Here is a 17,999-nt window from a genome sequence, read left to right as displayed (position 1 = left end):
TGGAAGGGACTCTGATCTCGACAAGATTGTCGCCACAATTTGCATCCATTGTTTGTACAAAGCTGTGATAGTTTGCATTAGGTCCATTCTGACACTTTTTTTGGGAAAATATTCTGGACAATTTTAACTGATCTCTGCATTATGCGGTCTCTAAGTAAAGAAATATATCCCCTTTGCATGCCTGGGACCTTGTCCTTCCACAATCCACCCGTGCTGATGTTGGCCCCACATGTTCTCATCACCGCCCAGGGCTGGTTCTGTGTTCCTGCCCTGCGTGCTCTTGCAGCAGCCCCGTTTGCATGGACACACGTCAAGCACAGATTTGTGGATGGCTCCACACTGCTGTGCACGAGCCTGTGTCTGTCCGTGTGTGTCCCTCATCGCGAGGGAATTCCCTGACTGTGCCAGGGACACCGAGCACTGCTCTGGCCCTGCACAGCACAGAGCAGCAGCTTCCCAGGCTCAGAAGGAGCCCGAGTGCAGCTGAGTGCTGACGGCAGCTGCTCGCTACAGATGTGTGCAGGGAAGAGGCGCTGAAATGCAGCCCCTGTGTGCCGAGCCCTCCCTTTCGTGGCCCTGCAAAGCTGACGCTCCTCTGATGTGGATGGATGTGCTTGCGATGCAGTGTGGGTGGTGTGTGGGACGGGACCCAGCTGTGTCCCGTCCCTGGCCGTGCCAAACATCCTTGTGTCGCTCGTTGTGCTGCTGCTGCTGGCAGAGGCGGGGGCTGAGGCCGGCCGGGGCGGAGCTGGCGGCGTGCGAGAGGAGGCGGCACGGCCGCAGCAGAGAGCCGGGACTCAGGGCCACAGCGATGCTCGGCCGGCGGAGCGGCGCCATGCGGCGGGCTCGGGGCGCGGGGCTGGCGGCGCTGGCCGCGCTGCTGCTCGGTGCGCGGGGGTGGTGCCCAAGGGGCCGCGCCCGGGGCCGGGCTCATCCCGCACGTCCCTGGAGGCTGCTCTCCTGCCTGGCTTCGTCACACACCTCTTCTTTCGAACTCTCCTTCTGTTCATCCCTCCCCTTTTTCCGTCCCATATACTCACAGAAATCTCCGGATTCCATTCTCTGCCCATCCTTGAACTAGCATTCCTTCTTTATAACTCATGTAGTCAGATTTTAACCCTCGGTAACTTTCTTTTTATCTTTTCTTGTTTTTGCCCATCTCCTCTCTTTCTACAGTGACTCCACCGATCCTCCTATGATTCAGGCATTCATCTCTCCACAAAAGATTCATGGACGCTTCTTTTCCTACCTATCTTGAAATCATCTGGAAATTCTTTTCCTCGCCGTGTCTTTGTGCTTCGGTCTGCTTCTGTGGGCTTTCTTCTGGGGATTGGCGGGCAGGGCTAAGTAGAAAGTAAGAGCTGAGTTTTGTTCTTTTTCTCTGCTTGGCAGTGGCCGGGGCCAGAGCCCAAGTGCAGCAGGAGCCATTCCTGGAGACCACTGAGGGCACCAGTATCGATATCAAGTGCTCCCACCCCAATATCCGGATGGGAGATTTCATCCATTTCTACCGTCAGCTCCCGGGACAAAGACCTCAACTCCTGGCGGTCACTGCTAAAGCAACCAAGGAAGTGCGAGCTCCTGAAGGGCGTCTGTTGGTGTCGGAGGATCGGCGTTCGAGCTCGCTGTGGCTCAGGCGGCCCCGGCGCGGGGACGCGGCCGTGTATTACTGCGCGCTGGGGCCACGGGCAGAGGAGCCGGGGCTGCGGCCGGGCACGAACCGCCGCGGGCGGGGCCGGGCGGGGCCGGGGGCACAGCGCCGCCCGCGGCCAGCAGGGGGCGCTGCCGCTCCGCCCGCCGGGCCCCAGGCGGCTCCGCAGCTCCTTCGTGTGCCCCGAGCCCGCGCACAGCGACACCGCACAGCCCGGCACGGCCCCGACACACGGCTGCCAGCCTGCCTGCTGCGGGACACAGCCGCCACACACAGCCCCGCCTGCCCTCGCTCCCGAGACGCCCTCTGCCTCTCACCAAACTGCTGCGCCCGCCGCCTCTGCCATCGCCTTCGGCCCTCCGCCCACGCCTCATGCTGCTCTCAGCCTGCTTGGCAAAGCAAACAGCTGCTCCGGGACAGCATCTGTGCTGGGGGCTGACAAAGCAGCTGCACTCACTGGCACACAGGAACTAATTCATTTGCTGCTGTACCTGACTCGATCATGGCATGAGAGGGATTTGAAGTGATGCTTTCTGAAGTGACAAAACTATCTCCATCTCTGTCTCTGCAGAAATGTCTCTGTTCCATACTGCAACGTGCATAAGAACCAGCATTCTCACCGGTATAAGTAGGGGAGGTGGACTTAGAATCCCAGCTGATGCTAGAATTATTTTCTCTACAATTTCTTCTCTTCCAAAAGTTCGCCCAAAACCCCATGGAATTGCATTCCATAGCTTTCTGAAACACTAGAATATCTGGGACGGAAAAGAGTAACTCTGTTAGAGAACCATTAAAATTCATATAAGGGCTCTCTCACACCCACCTCCCACCTGAAACTGGTTGGTCCCCTTTCCTACACGTTAGTACCCTCTCAGGTATAATAAAACTCAGATGCCCTAGTTTAGCAATGCTGCAAGGCTTGGAGGGAGATACTTGAAAGAATGGGCTCCGCATGGGGTTTCACTCCACAGACGTCCCCTACAGACCCCATTTCCTTTGGGGACAGGAGCCTTTCTGCATCTTCAGGATCTCATGGCAATGATCAAGTTCAGCAGGGGCCACAGTCAGGGCATGTAAAGGGTGAGAGTGTCTGCTTCTCTAAGGCTCGTGTCACGTCCGTTTTCCTTTCCAAGGGAAGAACAAGGAAAAGGGAAAGTGACGACCAAAGCACACAATGACACCAATGTAGCAGTCGGTGACAAGGGATCCAAAGGGGCAGCTCAGAGCTCATCAACATCTAATTGATGAGCCTTTAGGAACCTGGGGCTGTGCCTGTGAATTGGCGCAGGCTGAGATTTCTCAGGGAGATAGGGTTAGAGACGATGAGGGAGGACATGAAAGCCCCAGAAAAGGAAAAACTGCCAGAGATGTGTATGGGATCAGCAAGGATGTTTGCAGGTTTCTTGTCTCAGCACAAATGCTGGGAAGAATCCTCATCTCTTTGCACATCTCCTACCATCTTTTCTGTGCTCTGAGGCCTAAGAATGTAAAAGATTTGAAGGAGACCATAGAAGGGTAAGCCTTCACCTGGAAAATCTGTGACAAACACAGGACCATCCACTTCTCTAGAAACAGCCTTGTAAATCATGGAGCGCTGCAATACCTGCAGGAGAATGTTCCTTTCACACCCATGACGATTACCTGCATCTTTGAACAACTTAATCCAGGAGAATTTTTATGACAAACCTGTTGTAGAGAAAAAACAAATGACCAGTAGGGGATCACTCTGGAGATGATATGGAAAAGAGGGTGCGAGTGAGGCACCTGGGAGACAGGCATTTGTCCCAGGAAAATGAAGAAGGGCAGGGGAGAAGGGGCAGAGACAGAGGAGTCCCCTGTTCACAGACGAAATTGCAATGAGCCCACACAGGTGAGAAAGCTCAGAGGAGAAGGAGCCGCTGAGCTCGCAAATGCCCAGCACGGGGTGTGCAGCAGAGCTGGCGATTGCAGCTGGGGAGGGGAGGACTCCACTGCGAGCTGAGCGGGAAGAGCCCCTTGCCATGGCTGAGGCCCCAGAGGCACGGAATGCTCCCAATGCCACTGGCTGAGGGACAAACGGCGGCTGCTGCTGGACGAGCCACAAACGCAGCAGGAGCATTTCAGGCACGCCAAGGACAGGCCATTGCTCTGCCTGCTCCCGCTGCTGCTCCCTTGGCTCCCGCACAGAGGCGTTTCCGGCACCTCTGTTCTCTCGCCGCTGCGACGTGCTTTCTGACTCTTCCTCACTCAGCAAACACGCAGCTTGCTCTCGCCATGCACCTCGCACATCTCATCCTCACCGTCTTGCTGGGACAGCTCCTGGGTAAGTCCTGCCTTTTCCCCAAGGCACCCGTCTCCTTCTTCTTGTTCCCCCAGGTAATCCTCAACAGCCCGATCAGGAAGCTGTTGAGAAATATCGGTGATTCGAGGGGAAAGGCTGAGAAAAGTCGGCTCCTCTTTCTGGTTTTCCAAATGTTTGCTCAAAAAGCTCTTGGATTTGTAAAGGAAAGTAGAAGGGAGAGAAGAGAAACCTCAAAGCCCCTCTCTGTCTTTTCTCTCCCCTTCAATCCATCTCCTTCTGTCTCTCTCTTCTCATCCTCCTGATGTTATCTCACGACATCTCTGCTGTCTCTACTGCCTCGCACTGTTCCCATTTATGTGCAAATCGTCCGATTCTGTCAAATCTGCCCCGGCATCTCAAGTTCTCATTCCACTGACATTAACATAGTGTCCATTGCTGCCACCAGGCTGACAGCTCTGCCACGGCTTTCAGTGATCGACCTCTGGGCTGGCAGCACAACCAGGGCTCCCTCTATCCAACTGAGGTTTGTGCGTACTCAGGGATCGAGGAGCCCTCAGACATGACAGGGATGGGGAAGCAAGATCAATCCTTCTGCTGAACGTCGGTGGGCTCCTCACGCAGCTGGAAGAGTGCTGGTTGCACCACACAAATTTCAGCTAGGACAGGCTGTTCCCTGGTCTTCTGTACAGGAGGAGGAGGAGCAGGTGCAGAGGCGCAGAGCAGCTCACCTTTCTGAGATACAAAGAAGAGAGCTCTGAATTCATGCCCATAAAGTCTCAGGACTTCATTGCTACAAGGCAGGGATCATTCTACTCCAGAGCTTTCCATGCACTTCCTATAGCTTCCCGTAGTCCTTCCCTAAGGAGCTGCTGACATTGACTTTCTTCCAGGCACCACGGGGCAGATCACGGTCACCCAGGAAGATGGACAAGTCACGGTGAAGCAGGGACACCCCTTCCACACTACCTGCAAATACCAGATGAGTAATTTTGGTGGATTACTCTGGTATCAGCCGCGGAAACGCCAATCCCCCCAGCTGGTCTCCTATCAAGCAGGGACTGGCCCCAGGCACAGCGGCCGTATCACCACGCACCTGAACACCACGGGGAAATACAGTGTCCTGAAGGTGGAGGAAGTGGAGCTGTCTGACAGTGCCTTGTACCTGTGTGCTGTGCAAGACACCCTGGTGCAGGGAGCTTCCTCGGCTGTGCAACAACCCGAGGGAGGGAGGGGATTGACCTGTGCCGGCTTGAACTTGGAGGAAAGGAAGCAGGGCCCATCCTAATGCTTACCAGAAACTGCCTCCCCACGTGTCGACTGTGGTCTTAAGAGTTTTACACCATCCATCCCAGCACTTCCCTTGTGCCATTCTGGACTCTTTTAACTATTCCACATTGTGCAATATCTAAATAAAGAAAAATATCCCCTGCAATTTCCTGCGACTTGAGTCCTTCCACACTCCAGCTCTACTGATTTCGGCCCAACAAATGTTCGGCACAACCCAAGACTGGTTCTGTGTTCCTGCCCTGCGTGCTCTTGCAGCAGCCCCGTTTGCATGGACACACGTCAAGCACAGATTTGTGGATGGCTCCACACTGCTGTGCACGAGCCTGTGTCTGTCCGTGTGTGTCCCTCATGGGGAGGGAATTCCCTGACTGTGCCAGGGACACCGAGCACTGCTCTGGCCCTGCACAGCACAGAGCAGCAGCTTCCCAGGCTCAGAAGGAGCCCGAGTGCAGCTGAGTGCTGACGGCAGCTGCTCGCTACAGACGTGTGCAGGGAAGAGGCGCTGAAATGCAGCCCCTGTGTGCCGAGCCCTCCCTGTCGTGTCCTTGCAAAGCTGACGCTCCGCTGATGTGGATGGATGTGCTTGCGGTGCAGTGTGGGTGGTGTGTGGGACGGGACCCAGCTGTGTCCTGTCCCTGGCCGTGCCAAACGTCCTTGTGTCGCTCGTTGTGCTGCTGCTGCTGGCAGAGGCGGGGGCTGAGGCCGGCCGGGGCGGAGCTGGCGGCGTGCGAGAGGAGGCGGCACGGCCGCAGCAGAGAGCCGGGGCTCAGGGCCACAGCGATGCTCGGCCGGCGGAGCGGCGCCATGCGGCGGGCTCGGGGCGCGGGGCTGGCGGCGCTGGCCGCGCTGCTGCTCGGTGCGCGGGGGTGGCGCCCAAGGGGCCGCGCCCGGGGCTGGGCTCATCTCGCACGTTCCTCGAGGCTGCTCTCCTCTCTGGTTGCTTCATACACCTTCTCTTACGAACTATTCTCCTGTTCATCCCTCCCTCTTCTCCATCCCACACTCTCAGAGAAATCTCTGGATTCGATTCTCTGCAAAACCAGAGCTTTTTTACATTTTATGGGGTCTGTACGTTATCCCTTATCTCTTACTCCTTCTCACTTTTATGTCTTTAGGTGCTTTCTCCCACCTCATCCTTTTCTCAAATACCCATCTGTAGCGTCGTGCCGTTCACGGTTTCACCTCTCCACGAACGATGAACATACACTTGTGTTCCTGCTTATCATGAAATCCTCTGGAAACAGCTTTCCTCACCGTCTCTGTACATACGCGCTTTCTTCTATGCAGCAGGGCAATGTAGGATTTCAGGTTTGTCCTTTTCTTCCCCCGGCAGTGGTTTCAGCCAGAGCCCAGGTGCTGCAGGAGGCATTCCTGGAGACCACCGAGGGCACCGGAATCAACATCAGCTGCTCACACCCCAAAATCCAAACCAGTGATTACATCTACTGGTACCGTCAACTCCCGGAGAAGGGTCCTGAAATCATCGTGAGCGCTCACAAAGGGTTGAGAGAGCTGCCGGAGATTGCAGGACAGCTGTGGGTGTCGGAGGATCGGCGTTGGAGCTCGCTGTGGCTCAGGCGGCCCCGGCGCGGGGACGCGGCCGTGTATTACTGCGCGCTGGGGCCACGGGCAGAGGAGCCGGGGCTGCGGCCGGGCACGAACCGCCGCGGGCGGGGCCGGGCGGGGCCGGGGGCACAGCGCCGCCCGCGGCCAGCAGGGGGCGCTGCCGCTCCGCCCGCCGGGCCCCAGGCGGCTCCGCAGCTCCTTCGTGTGCCCCGAGCCCGCGCACAGCGACACCGCACAGCCCGGCACGGCCCCGACACACGGCTGCCAGCCTGCCTGCTGCGGGACACAGCCGCCACACACAGCCCCGCCTGCCCTCGCTCCCGAGACGCCCTCTGCCTCTCACCAAACTGCTGCGCCCTCCGCCCACGCCTCATGCTGCTCTCAGCCTGCTTGGCAAAGCAAACAGCTGCTCCGGGACAGCATCTGTGCTGGCGGCTGACAAAGCAGCTGCACTCACAGGCGAACTGGGGCTCATTCAGCTACTGTTGTCACCTCAGTAAGTCGTGACATCAGAGTTGTTTGCTGTGAGGCTTTCTGAGGTGACGAAGCAATCTCCATCTCTGTGCCCGCAGAAATGTCTCTGTTCCATACTGGGCGGTGCATAAGAAGCCGCATTCATATAGGGATGGGTAGGAAAGTGTACTTTGATTCACAGCTTAGGCTGGCATTCACTTCTCGACGGTTTTTCTCATCTACATGTTTCCCCAAACACCCCTGCATCTGCATTCAGCTCTTTCCTAAAACAATAAAATATCTGGGATGGAAAAAAATCATTCTGCTGGAGTAGAGAAGGATTTCAAATCAAGTGATGGCTCTGTCACACCCACCTCCCACCTGAAACTCATTGGAGCCTTTCCCTTCACATTAGTAACCTCTCAGGTATCCTGGAAAGCAGATGCCCACGTTCAGGAACGCTGCAAGTGTTGGAGGGAGACACCTGAAAGAATGAGCTGCTCATGAACTTTCTCTCCTGACACTTACTCGAGAGTCCACATCTCCCTTAGGGATAGGAGCCTTTCGGTATCGTCAGGAAATCATTGGAATTAGCAAGTTCAGTAGATGCCACAGTCAGAGTGTGTGAAAGGCGAGACTCTCAGGTTCTCTAAGGTTCACATCACGTCCGTTTACCTTTCCAAGGGAAGAACAAGAGAAATTGATGATCAAAGCACACAATGACACCAATGTAGCAGTAGGTAATAAGGGAATGAAAGAGGGAGGTCAGAGTTCATCAACCTCTAATTGATGAGCCTTTAGGAACCAGCAGCCGTGGCTGTGAATTGGCTCAGGCTGAACTTGCTCAGTGAGAAAGGCTTAGAGATGATGAGAGAGGACATCAAAGCCCAAGGAAAGAAGAAACTGCTAGTGATGTGTCTCCGGGATCAACAAGAATGGTTGCAGGAGTCTCGTCTAAGCACAAATGCTGGGAAGAGTCCTCATCTCCTTGAACATCTCCTTGAACATCTCCTGCCATCTTTTCTCTGTTCTGTAGCCTAAGAAGGTACAATTTTTGAAAGAGCTCGTAGAAGGGTAAGCCTTCAACCGGAAAATTTGTGACAACTTCAGGATCCTCCACTTCTCTAGAAACCTCCTTCTAAACAATGGAGCGGTGCAACACCTACATGAAAATATTCCTCTCATACCTACTATTATTACCTGCTTCTTTGATCAACTTAATCCAGGAGGATTTTTATGACAAACCAGTTGGAGAGAAAAAAACAAATTGCCAATATGGGATCAATTTGGAGTTGATATATGGAAAGAGGGTGAGTGTGAGGCACGTGGGAGAGTGGCATTTGTCCCAGGAAGATGAAGAAGGGAACAGGAGAAGGGGCAGAGACAGAGGAGTCCCCTGTTCACAGAGGAAATTGCAATGAGCCCACACAGGTGAGAAAGCTCAGAGGGGAAGAAGCCGCTGAGCTCGCAAATGCCCAGCACGGGGTGTGCAGCAGAGCTGGCGATTGCAGCTGGGGAGGGGAGGACTCCACTGCGAGCTGAGCGGGAAGAGCCCCTTGCCATGGCTGAGGCCCCAGAGGCACGGAATGCTCCCAATGCCACTGGCTGAGGGACAAACGGCGGCTGCTGCTGGACGAGCCACAAACGCAGCAGGAGCATTTCAGGCACGCCAAGGACAGGCCATTGCTCTGCCTGCTCCCGCTGCTGCTCCCTTGGCTCCCGCACAGAGGCGTTTCCGGCACCTCTGTTCTCTCGCCGCTGCGACGTGCTTTCTGACTCTTCCTCACTCAGCAAACACGCAGCTTGCTCTCGCCATGCACCTCGCACATCTCATCCTCACCGTCTTGCTGGGACAGCTCCTGGGTAAGTCCTGCCTTTTCCCCAAGGCACCCAGCACCTTCTACTTACTCCTTCCCCAGGAAACCCTCAACAGCCCGATCAGGAAACTGTAGAGAAATGTGGCGGATTCGAAGGGACAGGCTGAGAAAAATCGGCTCCTCTTTGTGATTTTGGAAGTGTTTGCTCAAAAAGCTCTTGGATTTGTAAAAGAAAGTGGAAGAGAGAGAAGAGAAACCTCAGATCGCTTCTCTGTCTTTTCTCTCCCCTTCAATCCATCTCCTTCTGCCTCTCTCTTCTCATCCTCTGGCTGTCACCTCAGCAGATCGCAGCTTTCTCTTCTGTCCCATATTCTACCTCTTTATATGTAAATTCCCAGATCCTATCAAACCTGCCCCGAAATCCCAAATTCTTATTTCACTGACTTGAATAGGCTGTCCCTGTTTGCCTCCAGGCTGACACAGCTCTGCCATGCCTTCCAGTGATCGATCTCTGGGCTGGCAGCACAACCAGGGCTCCCTCATTTCAAGCTCAGCTTTGTCGGTACTCAGGGATCGAGGAGCCCTCAGAGGTGACAGGGATGTGAAAGCAGGATGAAACCCTTTGTTGAACTTTGGTGAGTTCCTCAGGCAGTTGGAAGAGTGCTGGTTACAGCACACGATGTTCAGCCAGGACAGGCTGTTGCCTGGTACGCTGAGCAGGAGGAGCCGGAGCAGAGACGCAGCCCAGCTCTCGTTTGGGTGATGCAAAGCAAAGAGCTCTGAACTCATGCCCGAAATCTCTCTGGACTCTTCTTTAAGCCAGGGAGTTTACTCCACCAGGGCTTTCTATACACTTCGTATTGCTTCCGTAGTCCTTCCCTGAGGAGATGCTGACATTGACTTTCTTCCAGGCACCACGGGGCAGATCACGGTCACCCAGGAAGATGGAGAAATCACGGTGAAGCAGGGACACCCCTTCCACACCACCTGCAAATACCAGAGCAGTGGTTTTCCTTCGGTGCTCTGGTACCTGCTGAAGAAAGGCCAATCCCCCCAGCTGGTGTCCTATCAATCAGGGACTGGCCCCAAGCACAGCGGCCGTATCACCACGCACCTGAACACCACGGGGAAATACAGTGTCCTGAAGGTGGAGGAAGTGGAGCTGTCTGACAGCGCCTTGTACCTGTGTGCTGTGCAAGACACCCTGGTGCAGGGAGCTTCCTCGGCTGTGCAACAACCCAGGGGAGGGAGGGCATGGGTCAGTGAAATCCTGCTTTTCAGACAGTGAAAAAGATCTCACCCCAGTACTCATCAGAAGTTGCATCTAATCTGTGTACAATGGTGTCTTGGTTTAGTTTTGATTTCTTGGCCAATGCACCAAATTAATGTCTTTGTTTTGAGTTGTCTATTTAAATAAACTTATTTTTGCTGTTGTGAGACAGAACCAGGAGTAAAAGAGGAAGGCAGGCTTAAAACTTGAGAGATTATAAAAGAAAATTTATTAATTACACAAACAAAGAGAAAGGAAAAAACATTCAGACTAAGATTTTTCAGATCACTCCTTCCCTCCCTTTCCCAATCTTCATAACAACAAAACAAACATAACAAATACTTCGGTCAGTTCCTAATTTAGTTTTTTCCGTTCTTTTCTGGAGAGAGAATTTTTTTCTTGTTCAGGTTGTAGGGATTTTTCCTACAAGAAGGAAAAAGACAGTTCTTTTGTGGTTTTGTTTTTTATGATTTCTGTCTGCCTGGGAACTTGTAACTGTGACACTCCTTCCAACTTCACAGCTGTCCTAAAACTGTAAATTTGGGCCATGTCTGTCTTATGGGGTATTATTTTTATGAATTAAATGTTCGACAGCAAAGATTTTCTCTGTCTCTTTTTTTTCTGCTCAGGCTTCATTTTCAGAAAACTGAAATCTCTTTCTTTTCTCAGGGCAGAAATTCTCAACACAGATACTCTTTAGTTAAAATATCTTAAATGGAATATTTCCATTCCCCCATGGGTTTTTTTTTCTATGGTTTATAGGAATATTCAATACATCAGTTCATTCCTACGATTTTACAAAAAGATTTTCAGTTATTTTAGCATTTTTTCATTTTCCTTTCATCTTAAAAACTTAGCTCTTATGTTACTGACTTCAGAAATCTTCTTATTTTCTTTCAAATTTATAAGAAAGACCGGAGGCTTTGTAAATCTTATTTCAGCACTAAAGAAGTAAAATTTAACACAACTACAAAAGTTGGGCCAGGCTCAGGCCGTGCTGGGGGGGGCAGCTGAGGTGTCAATCAGCCTTTTTGGGACTGGGCTGCAGCCCCACACTGCTCATGGCCACCCGGGCAGGCCCGGCCCGTCCGGCAGCAGCAAGAGTCGGCCTCCCCCCCCCACGCCAGAGCTGCAGGCCCGTAGAGAAGGAAGCCGTGAAAGTCTTATCACACAATTATTTTTCCTCCCGGCCACTGGGTCCTCTCGTTGGCAAAAGGAGCCCAAGCGACCTCCCGAGCCTCCCCCTCGCATAGGGGAGGGGGAAGCTTGGGTTGGTCTTACCTGTTCAGCCGCCGGAAAAAGAAAAAGAGTAAATTCCGAATTACTTCCTTTAAAACGTGTGTTCACGAAACAAATTAACTTTCTTCAATTAACTGTTACAGGTGTCCCAACCCCCACAAAAAAATTGCCTTAGGAAGAACTTCTCTCTAAGTTTCTTCTTCCTAAGTCAACCTATCATAAATGGTCTGATGGTTTTTACAACATCCATCCTGACGTTTCCCTTGGGAAAATATTCTGGACAATTGTGATTTATTTCCACATCGTGCAGTCTCGAAGAAAAATCTCGCTTGTGCATACTTGGGACCTTGTCCTTCCACACTCCACCCATGCTACTTTTGGCCCCACATGTTCTCAGCACAGCCCAGGGCTGGTTCTGTGTTCCTGCCCTGCGTGCTCTTGCAGCAGCCCCGTTCCAATGGACACACGTCAAGCACAGATTTGTGGATGGCTCCACACTGCTGTGCACGAGCCTGTGTCTGTCCGTGTGTGTCCCTCATCGCGAGGGAATTCCCTGACTGTGCCAGGGACACCGAGCACTGCTCTGGCCCTGCACAGCACAGAGCAGCAGCTTCCCGGGCTCAGAAGGAGCCCGAGTGCAGCTGAGTGCTGACGGCAGCTGCTCGCTACAGATGTGTGCAGGGAAGAGGCGCTGAAATGCAGCCCCTGTGTGCCGAGCCCTCCTTTTCGTGGCCCTGCAAAGCTGACGCTCCGCTGATGTGGATGGATGTGCTTGCGATGCAGTGTGGGTGGTGTGTGGGACGGGACCCAGCTGTGTCCTGTCCCTGGCCGTGCCAAACGTCCTTGTGTCGCTCGTTGTGCTGCTGCTGCTGGCAGAGGCGGGGGCTGAGGCCGGCCGGGGCGGAGCTGGCGGCGTGCGAGAGGAGGCGGCACGGCCGCAGCAGAGAGCCGGGGCTCAGGGCCACAGCGATGCTCGGCCGGCGGAGCGGCGCCATGCGGCGGGCTCGGGGCGCGGGGCTGGCGGCGCTGGCCGCGCTGCTGCTCGGTGCGCGGGGGTGGCGGCCGCGGTCACCGGGCTACGTGAGATCGGTCCCTGCCCAGGAATCATTTCTTTCTCTCCTGTTCCTTTCGGGTCTTGTTTAGCCCGTGTTGTGTCGTCTGTCGTCCTACATTATTCCCTCCGTGAAGTCAATGCTTTTAATATGTCTTTTTTTACTCCACGTCCTTATTCAGACATCCATACGTGCATGTCTGCATCTGTTCCGCGCTCTCAGGCATTGTATCTTTGTAGTTTTCTTCTGTTTTTTCCTCAATCGCCACTTATAGATGCTTTTCTTCAAACAAATACTCTCACTGAAATAATTTCTCGTTATTTTATAACCAGAACATATCCCAGTTCGCTGTGATGTGTCTTTCTCTTACATCTGACCCTGCACGGGATTTTCTAGTAAAGAAATGTTGATCTTTTCTCCCGTACAGTGGCTGCAGGCAGAGCCCAGGTACAGCAGGAGCCGTCAGTGGAGACTACGGAGGGCACTGGAGTCAACATCAGCTGCTCACACGCCAACATAGGGACAGGGGATACCATCTACTGGTACCGTCAGCTCCCGGGCCGAGGACTCGACTTCCTCGCACTCACTGTGAAAGCGTCCAAAGAGCTGCCGGATATTGCAGGACAGCTGTTGGTGTCGGCAGATCGCCGTTCGAGCTCGCTGTGGCTCGGGCGGCCCCGGCGCGGGGACGCGGCCGTGTATTACTGCGCGCTGGGGCCACGGGCAGAGGAGCCGGGGCTGCGGCCGGGCACGAACCGCCGCGGGCGGGGCCGGGCGGGGCCGGGGGCACAGCGCCGCCCGCGGCCAGCAGGGGGCGCTGCCGCTCCGCCCGCCGGGGCCGCCTCGCCCCGCTCGTCCCCGCCCAGCAGGGGGCGCTCCCCACACCGGAACCGACACCGGCACCGGCAGCTCCAACTCGGAGTCACCGAGCGCGCTCAGCCCCTCTTCTCACTGCGGCCTCCGTGCAGCTCAGCTCCTGACGGCAGCAAACAGCCCCGCCCGGCCACAGTTCCCTGTGCACACTGAGATGGTCTGTGTGAGGCACGGACCGCAGCAGGGTCCTGCACAAGCCATCTCTTGCTCCTTCCCAAAGGGCTCTGTTCCTTCTGGGGAACGTGGCATCCTCCGGCCTGTCTACAAAGGTCTGCAAATATTGTCTCTAAAATACATCCATGATGGCACACATTCGCACTCAGCCCATGTCAGGCTGGTTCTCCTCTTACCTCTGTTCTTCTCTTCCCACCGCTGCTGAGCTCTTTTTGCCTTTTCTGAAGGTCAAGTGACAGCTCAAGTTCGTTGCTCTGACCACACAGCACTGGGAGTTCATCGGAAAACAAATTACCTGATCCTGATATATTCTGTGTTGCTGTGGTCATTCTTGAATGTAGATTCGGCTGCCACTATTTAGGGAAGGCATAAAGCAAAATATGTCCCGCGGTGGGGAACTGAGATGATGACTGAGTTTTAAGAAAGCCCTGTCACGAGAAATTGCTAACTTTGTGTTAATCCAGGTTGCAAAAAAGTATTCTGCAATATGACTCTACTACAAAATATTAGGAAAAAGCTTATTCCCTTGTCTTCCCTTCCCGGAACTTCCCTTCCTTCAATACCCATCTGGGACATGACGCCTCCATCTGCCTTAAGCTGCACTCTGGGCACACACAACACCACCATAGCTCACAGCCACACATCTTGCTGACCTGCTCAGGCCTGTTACAACATGTGCCCATTGAAATACAGCTGGACTGCAACTCCCACTCAAACAGCTCATTCCAGAAAAGCTGCACACATCAGGTCTCACTCAGCTCTCCTGCGTGCTACTGGGTTGCCCACCAGGATCTTCCCTTTAGCAGGGGCATCAATCAAGGTCACTCCTCAAGGCTGAGGAATCCTGATCTTATACTTGGTGTGTCAGTTGGCAAGAAGAGCACTGAAGCCTTGAAATCTTAGCTAAGTGATAGAAAGGATGGATGGTCCAAGATAGAATTGTTTAGACTTAAAGCATTGACCAAGGCTGGGACAAAGCCAGGAGCCAGCTGCACGTGAACTCCCCATATGAGAAGGAGTTTGGAATGCAAGGGGGTCCTTTCTCAACTTCCTGACTCATTGGCAGTCTCCCTGACAGCTTTAGCTGACCCTGTAAATAATCAAGTGGACTTTGCTAACAAATCTATGTAAGCCACCCTCGTCTTAACCTTCTTACCTCACTACTTCACATCAATCCAATGTCTTGCTGCTTTTCCCCCACATGTATGGGGTATCATCAGAAACAATGCTCAAGACTGAACCAACTGCTTGCTTAGGTAGCACACATACACAGACATACACAAATCTACATCTCCAGTCCTCTTGAGTTCATTGAGAAGCCTCAAGCCAGCCAAAGAGGCTGCTTGCACTCTCCACGGCCACTGCACAACTCTTGGACTAGGCAGAGTCAAATTGTGCAACTCGGGTTTCCAGGCCTTCTGTGTGGCTGGGAAAAGAGTGATGGGAGTTCGCTGAGAGTGGGAGATGCCCACCTTGAGCCCACTCACCCACACTAAAGCCCTTCCCTGCACTGTGCCTGAGTATTGCGGCTGTGGTGTTGGGAGGAATAGGTGAAAAGTGGGCCAGGGCTGAGGAGGATTGTCATTCATCAAGTGACCTTGCAGCTGCAAAGAGCCCTTGGGAAAGTGGTGTGCAGAGCCCATGGTGATCCTTTAGCATGCACCGAGTTTCACTGTGCCTGCATCTCTGCTTTTGTAATTCTGCCCACAGGTGGCTTCAGGGATCCCAAGGTACCTGAGAGAAGGGAATCACATTTTTCATTTTAGCTGTGGCTTGGGGATTGTTCTGTCTGTCTGCCAGTGCTGATTCACACACAACTCTCTGTTCAATTTCACACACAACTCTCTCAATTTCTTACCTGGCACTGAGAGACCCTTGCCTTTCTGATTATGGGGAGACTCCCTATTAGCAACAGATCATCACAAGATTTCATGATGGATCAATACTCACGAAATGCGTGCGGTCAATTCCTTCAGACATAAGCGATTGTCTCAGTCTGACACTAAGTTTTGACTGAGACACACCAAAGCTCCATCAGGTGTTTTAAAAGCAGCAAGGGGTTACAATCTAAATGTTAGGAGTCAATGGGAGGGCTCTAATACACTTTGGAATGTTTGGTCTCTGTATACAACATTCTGGTTTGCTTCTATCTTGTTTTTTCTAAGTATTTTCTTCCATGTAGTAGCCATAGAAATAGGCAGGAGTAATTGGTAAGACCTCAGGGATTAGATCTGCCTATCTTTACTGCCCTTCATTTCCACAGGCCTAGAGGACACCTTTGCACAGGGAACAATTTCCCCACAAGCTCATCTGAGTGCAAACCAGCACACCTAATGCTGGAGGCTGTGCTTTTATTTCCTGCACTGCTGCCCTTTCTTTTCCAGGTTTGGGCCATGCCCATTCCAAACAGAAGGCTTCTTCTGAACACTGGGATGAAAGGCTCCAGGATATTTTGGGCAGGAATGCAGCAGTGAAGGCAGAAGCCTCAGCTGCAGTGCTGAATGGATCCACAACAGGAGAGTGATGTGTCAGCCAGCGTGCCTCTGCTTTTATCACTCGCAGGATGAAGCCGCAATCATCCTCAATGGGACACTCATGGGCTGTTGTGCTGGATGACATCCCCCAGTCCTGTCTGGCCTTCTGCAGCAGCTCATGCCGATGTTCAGTCCTGGTTCTCTCCCCACGGGTGTGCCTGTCCTGCTATGATTGCCCTCAGGAAGGTATGCTGGTCTAGTTTGACTCATCTCCATTTTGGGTACAACAAAACCGTTGCACTTTGCTTGACTGGAACCTCGTCCTTCCACACAATGCCCCTGCCCTGCTACTTCTGGCACCGTGTGTCCTCAGAAAAGTCAACAGCTGATATTGCTCCTTCGTGTGTTCCTGCCTTGTGAGCTCTTGGAGCAGCAGCGTTTGCAGGGACACATGAGAAGCACAAATTTCTGAATGACTCCACACTGGTGTGCACAAGCATTTGTGTATCTGTGTTTGTCCATGAGTGATCCTTTATAGGAAGGGAATTCCCTGACTATGGCGGCAGGGACACCGAGCACTGCCCAGGCCCTGCACAGCACAGAGCAGCAGCTTCCCAGGCTCAGGAGGAGCCTGAGCACAGCTGAGAGCTGACAGCACCTGCCCGCGAGAGATGTGTTCAGGAAGGATGTGCTTGCGGTGCAGTGTGGGTGGTGTGTGGGACGGGACCCAGCTGTGTCCTGTCCCTGGCCGTGCCAAACGTCCTTGTGTCGCTCGTTGTGCTGCTGCTGCTGGCAGAGGCGGGGGCTGAGGCCGGCCGGGGCGGAGCTGGCGGCGTGCGAGAGGAGGCGGCACGGCCGCAGCAGAGAGCCGGGGCTCAGGGCCACAGCGATGCTCGGCCGGCGGAGCGGCGCCATGCGGCGGGCTCGGGGCGCGGGGCTGGCGGCGCTGGCCGCGCTGCTGCTCGGTGCGCGGGGGTGGCGCCTAAGGGGCAGCGCCCGGGTCACGGGGCTATGTTAGACCGGCCCCAGCCCAAGATTCATCTCTTACCCTCCTGTTTCCTTTCCGTTCTTATTTCCCCTCTGATCTGTCCTCTGCCAGAACTCTTTCTTCCCTCCGTGAAGTCATTGCTTTCAAATCTGCCTTTTTTACTCCACGTCGTTATTCAGACATCCATACGTGCATGTATGCATATATCCCGCGCTCTCAGCCATTGCATTTTTGTAACTTTCTTCTGTTTTTTTCCTCAAACCGACCCTTATTGATGCTTTTCTTCAATCAAATACGCTCACTGAAATAATCTCTCCATATTTTATATCCAGAACATATCCCAGTTCGCTGTGATCCGTCTTCCTCTTCCTTCTGCCCCTGCATGGTCTTTTCTACTAAAGAAATGTTGTTCTTTTATCCCGTACAGTGGCTCCAGGCAGAGCCCAGGTACAGCAGGAGCCGTCATCGGAGACTACCGAGGGCACTGGAGTCAACATCAGCTGCTCACACGCCAATATACAGATAGGCGAGACCATCTCCTGGTACCGTCAGCTCCCGGGCCGAGGACTCGACTTCCTCGCACTCACTGTGAAAGCGTCCAAAGAGCTGCCGGAGATTGCAGGACAGCTGTTGGTGTCGGCAGATCGCCGTTCGAGCTCGCTGTGGCTCAGGGGGCCCCGGCGCGGGGACGCGGCCGTGTATTACTGCGCGCTGGGGCCACGGGCAGAGGAGCCGGGGCTGCGGCCGGGCACGAACCGCCCCGAGCCCGCGCACAGCGACACAGCGTTTCAATTCGTAAAGGGGCTCTCTCACTCCCACCTACCAGCTGAAACTGGTTGGTCCCCTTTCCTACACCTTAGTATCCTCTCAGGTA

General features: G+C 53.8%; 3 protein-coding genes across 3 annotated transcripts; all 3 read left to right on the top strand.

Moving 5' to 3' along the window:
- Positions 1-835: 835 nt before the first annotated feature.
- On the top strand, positions 836-5,405 carry LOC148221114 (uncharacterized). Its single transcript, XM_088179487.1, has 4 exons — positions 836-887; positions 1,393-1,827; positions 4,823-5,058; positions 5,397-5,405. The coding sequence occupies exons 1-4, from the start codon at positions 836-838 to the stop codon at positions 5,403-5,405; spliced, it is 732 nt and encodes a 243-aa protein (XP_088035613.1).
- Positions 5,406-6,023: 618 nt separating this feature from the next.
- LOC148221113 (triggering receptor expressed on myeloid cells 2-like) lies at positions 6,024-10,855 on the top strand. Its single transcript, XM_088179486.1, has 4 exons — positions 6,024-6,075; positions 6,553-6,873; positions 9,967-10,202; positions 10,847-10,855. The coding sequence occupies exons 1-4, from the start codon at positions 6,024-6,026 to the stop codon at positions 10,853-10,855; spliced, it is 618 nt and encodes a 205-aa protein (XP_088035612.1).
- A 1,702-nt stretch (positions 10,856-12,557) lies between these two features.
- On the top strand, positions 12,558-13,642 carry LOC148221112 (uncharacterized). Its single transcript, XM_088179485.1, has 2 exons — positions 12,558-12,609; positions 13,044-13,642. Exons 1-2 carry the CDS (start codon positions 12,558-12,560, stop codon positions 13,640-13,642), a joined length of 651 nt encoding a protein of 216 aa, XP_088035611.1.
- Positions 13,643-17,999: the final 4,357 nt, after the last annotated feature.

Source organism: Sturnus vulgaris, chromosome 27 (genome assembly GCF_052056855.1).
Source record: "Sturnus vulgaris isolate bStuVul1 chromosome 27, bStuVul1.hap1, whole genome shotgun sequence".
NCBI classification, from domain to species: Eukaryota; Metazoa; Chordata; class Aves; order Passeriformes; family Sturnidae; genus Sturnus; species Sturnus vulgaris.
The sequence above is the reverse complement of the archived record's forward strand: the minus strand, read 5'-3'. Positions and strand labels throughout refer to the sequence as shown.

Excerpts from the sequence above, each read along its gene's own strand:
- LOC148221114 (XM_088179487.1), top strand. The coding sequence starts at position 836 with ATGCGGCGGGCTCGGGGCGCGGGGCTGGCGGCGCTGGCCGCGCTGCTG. Across the intron at positions 888-1,392 it reads GCTGGCCGCGCTGCTGCTCG|TGGCCGGGGCCAGAGCCCAA; the intron begins GTGCGCGGGGGT and ends TCTGCTTGGCAG. Across the intron at positions 1,828-4,822 it reads GGCGGCTCCGCAGCTCCTTC|GCACCACGGGGCAGATCACG; the intron begins GTGTGCCCCGAG and ends ACTTTCTTCCAG.
- LOC148221112 (XM_088179485.1), top strand. The coding sequence starts at position 12,558 with ATGCGGCGGGCTCGGGGCGCGGGGCTGGCGGCGCTGGCCGCGCTGCTG. Across the intron at positions 12,610-13,043 it reads GCTGGCCGCGCTGCTGCTCG|TGGCTGCAGGCAGAGCCCAG; the intron begins GTGCGCGGGGGT and ends TCTCCCGTACAG.
- LOC148221113 (XM_088179486.1), top strand. The coding sequence starts at position 6,024 with ATGCGGCGGGCTCGGGGCGCGGGGCTGGCGGCGCTGGCCGCGCTGCTG. Across the intron at positions 6,076-6,552 it reads GCTGGCCGCGCTGCTGCTCG|TGGTTTCAGCCAGAGCCCAG; the intron begins GTGCGCGGGGGT and ends TTCCCCCGGCAG. Across the intron at positions 6,874-9,966 it reads GGAGCCGGGGCTGCGGCCGG|GCACCACGGGGCAGATCACG; the intron begins GCACGAACCGCC and ends ACTTTCTTCCAG.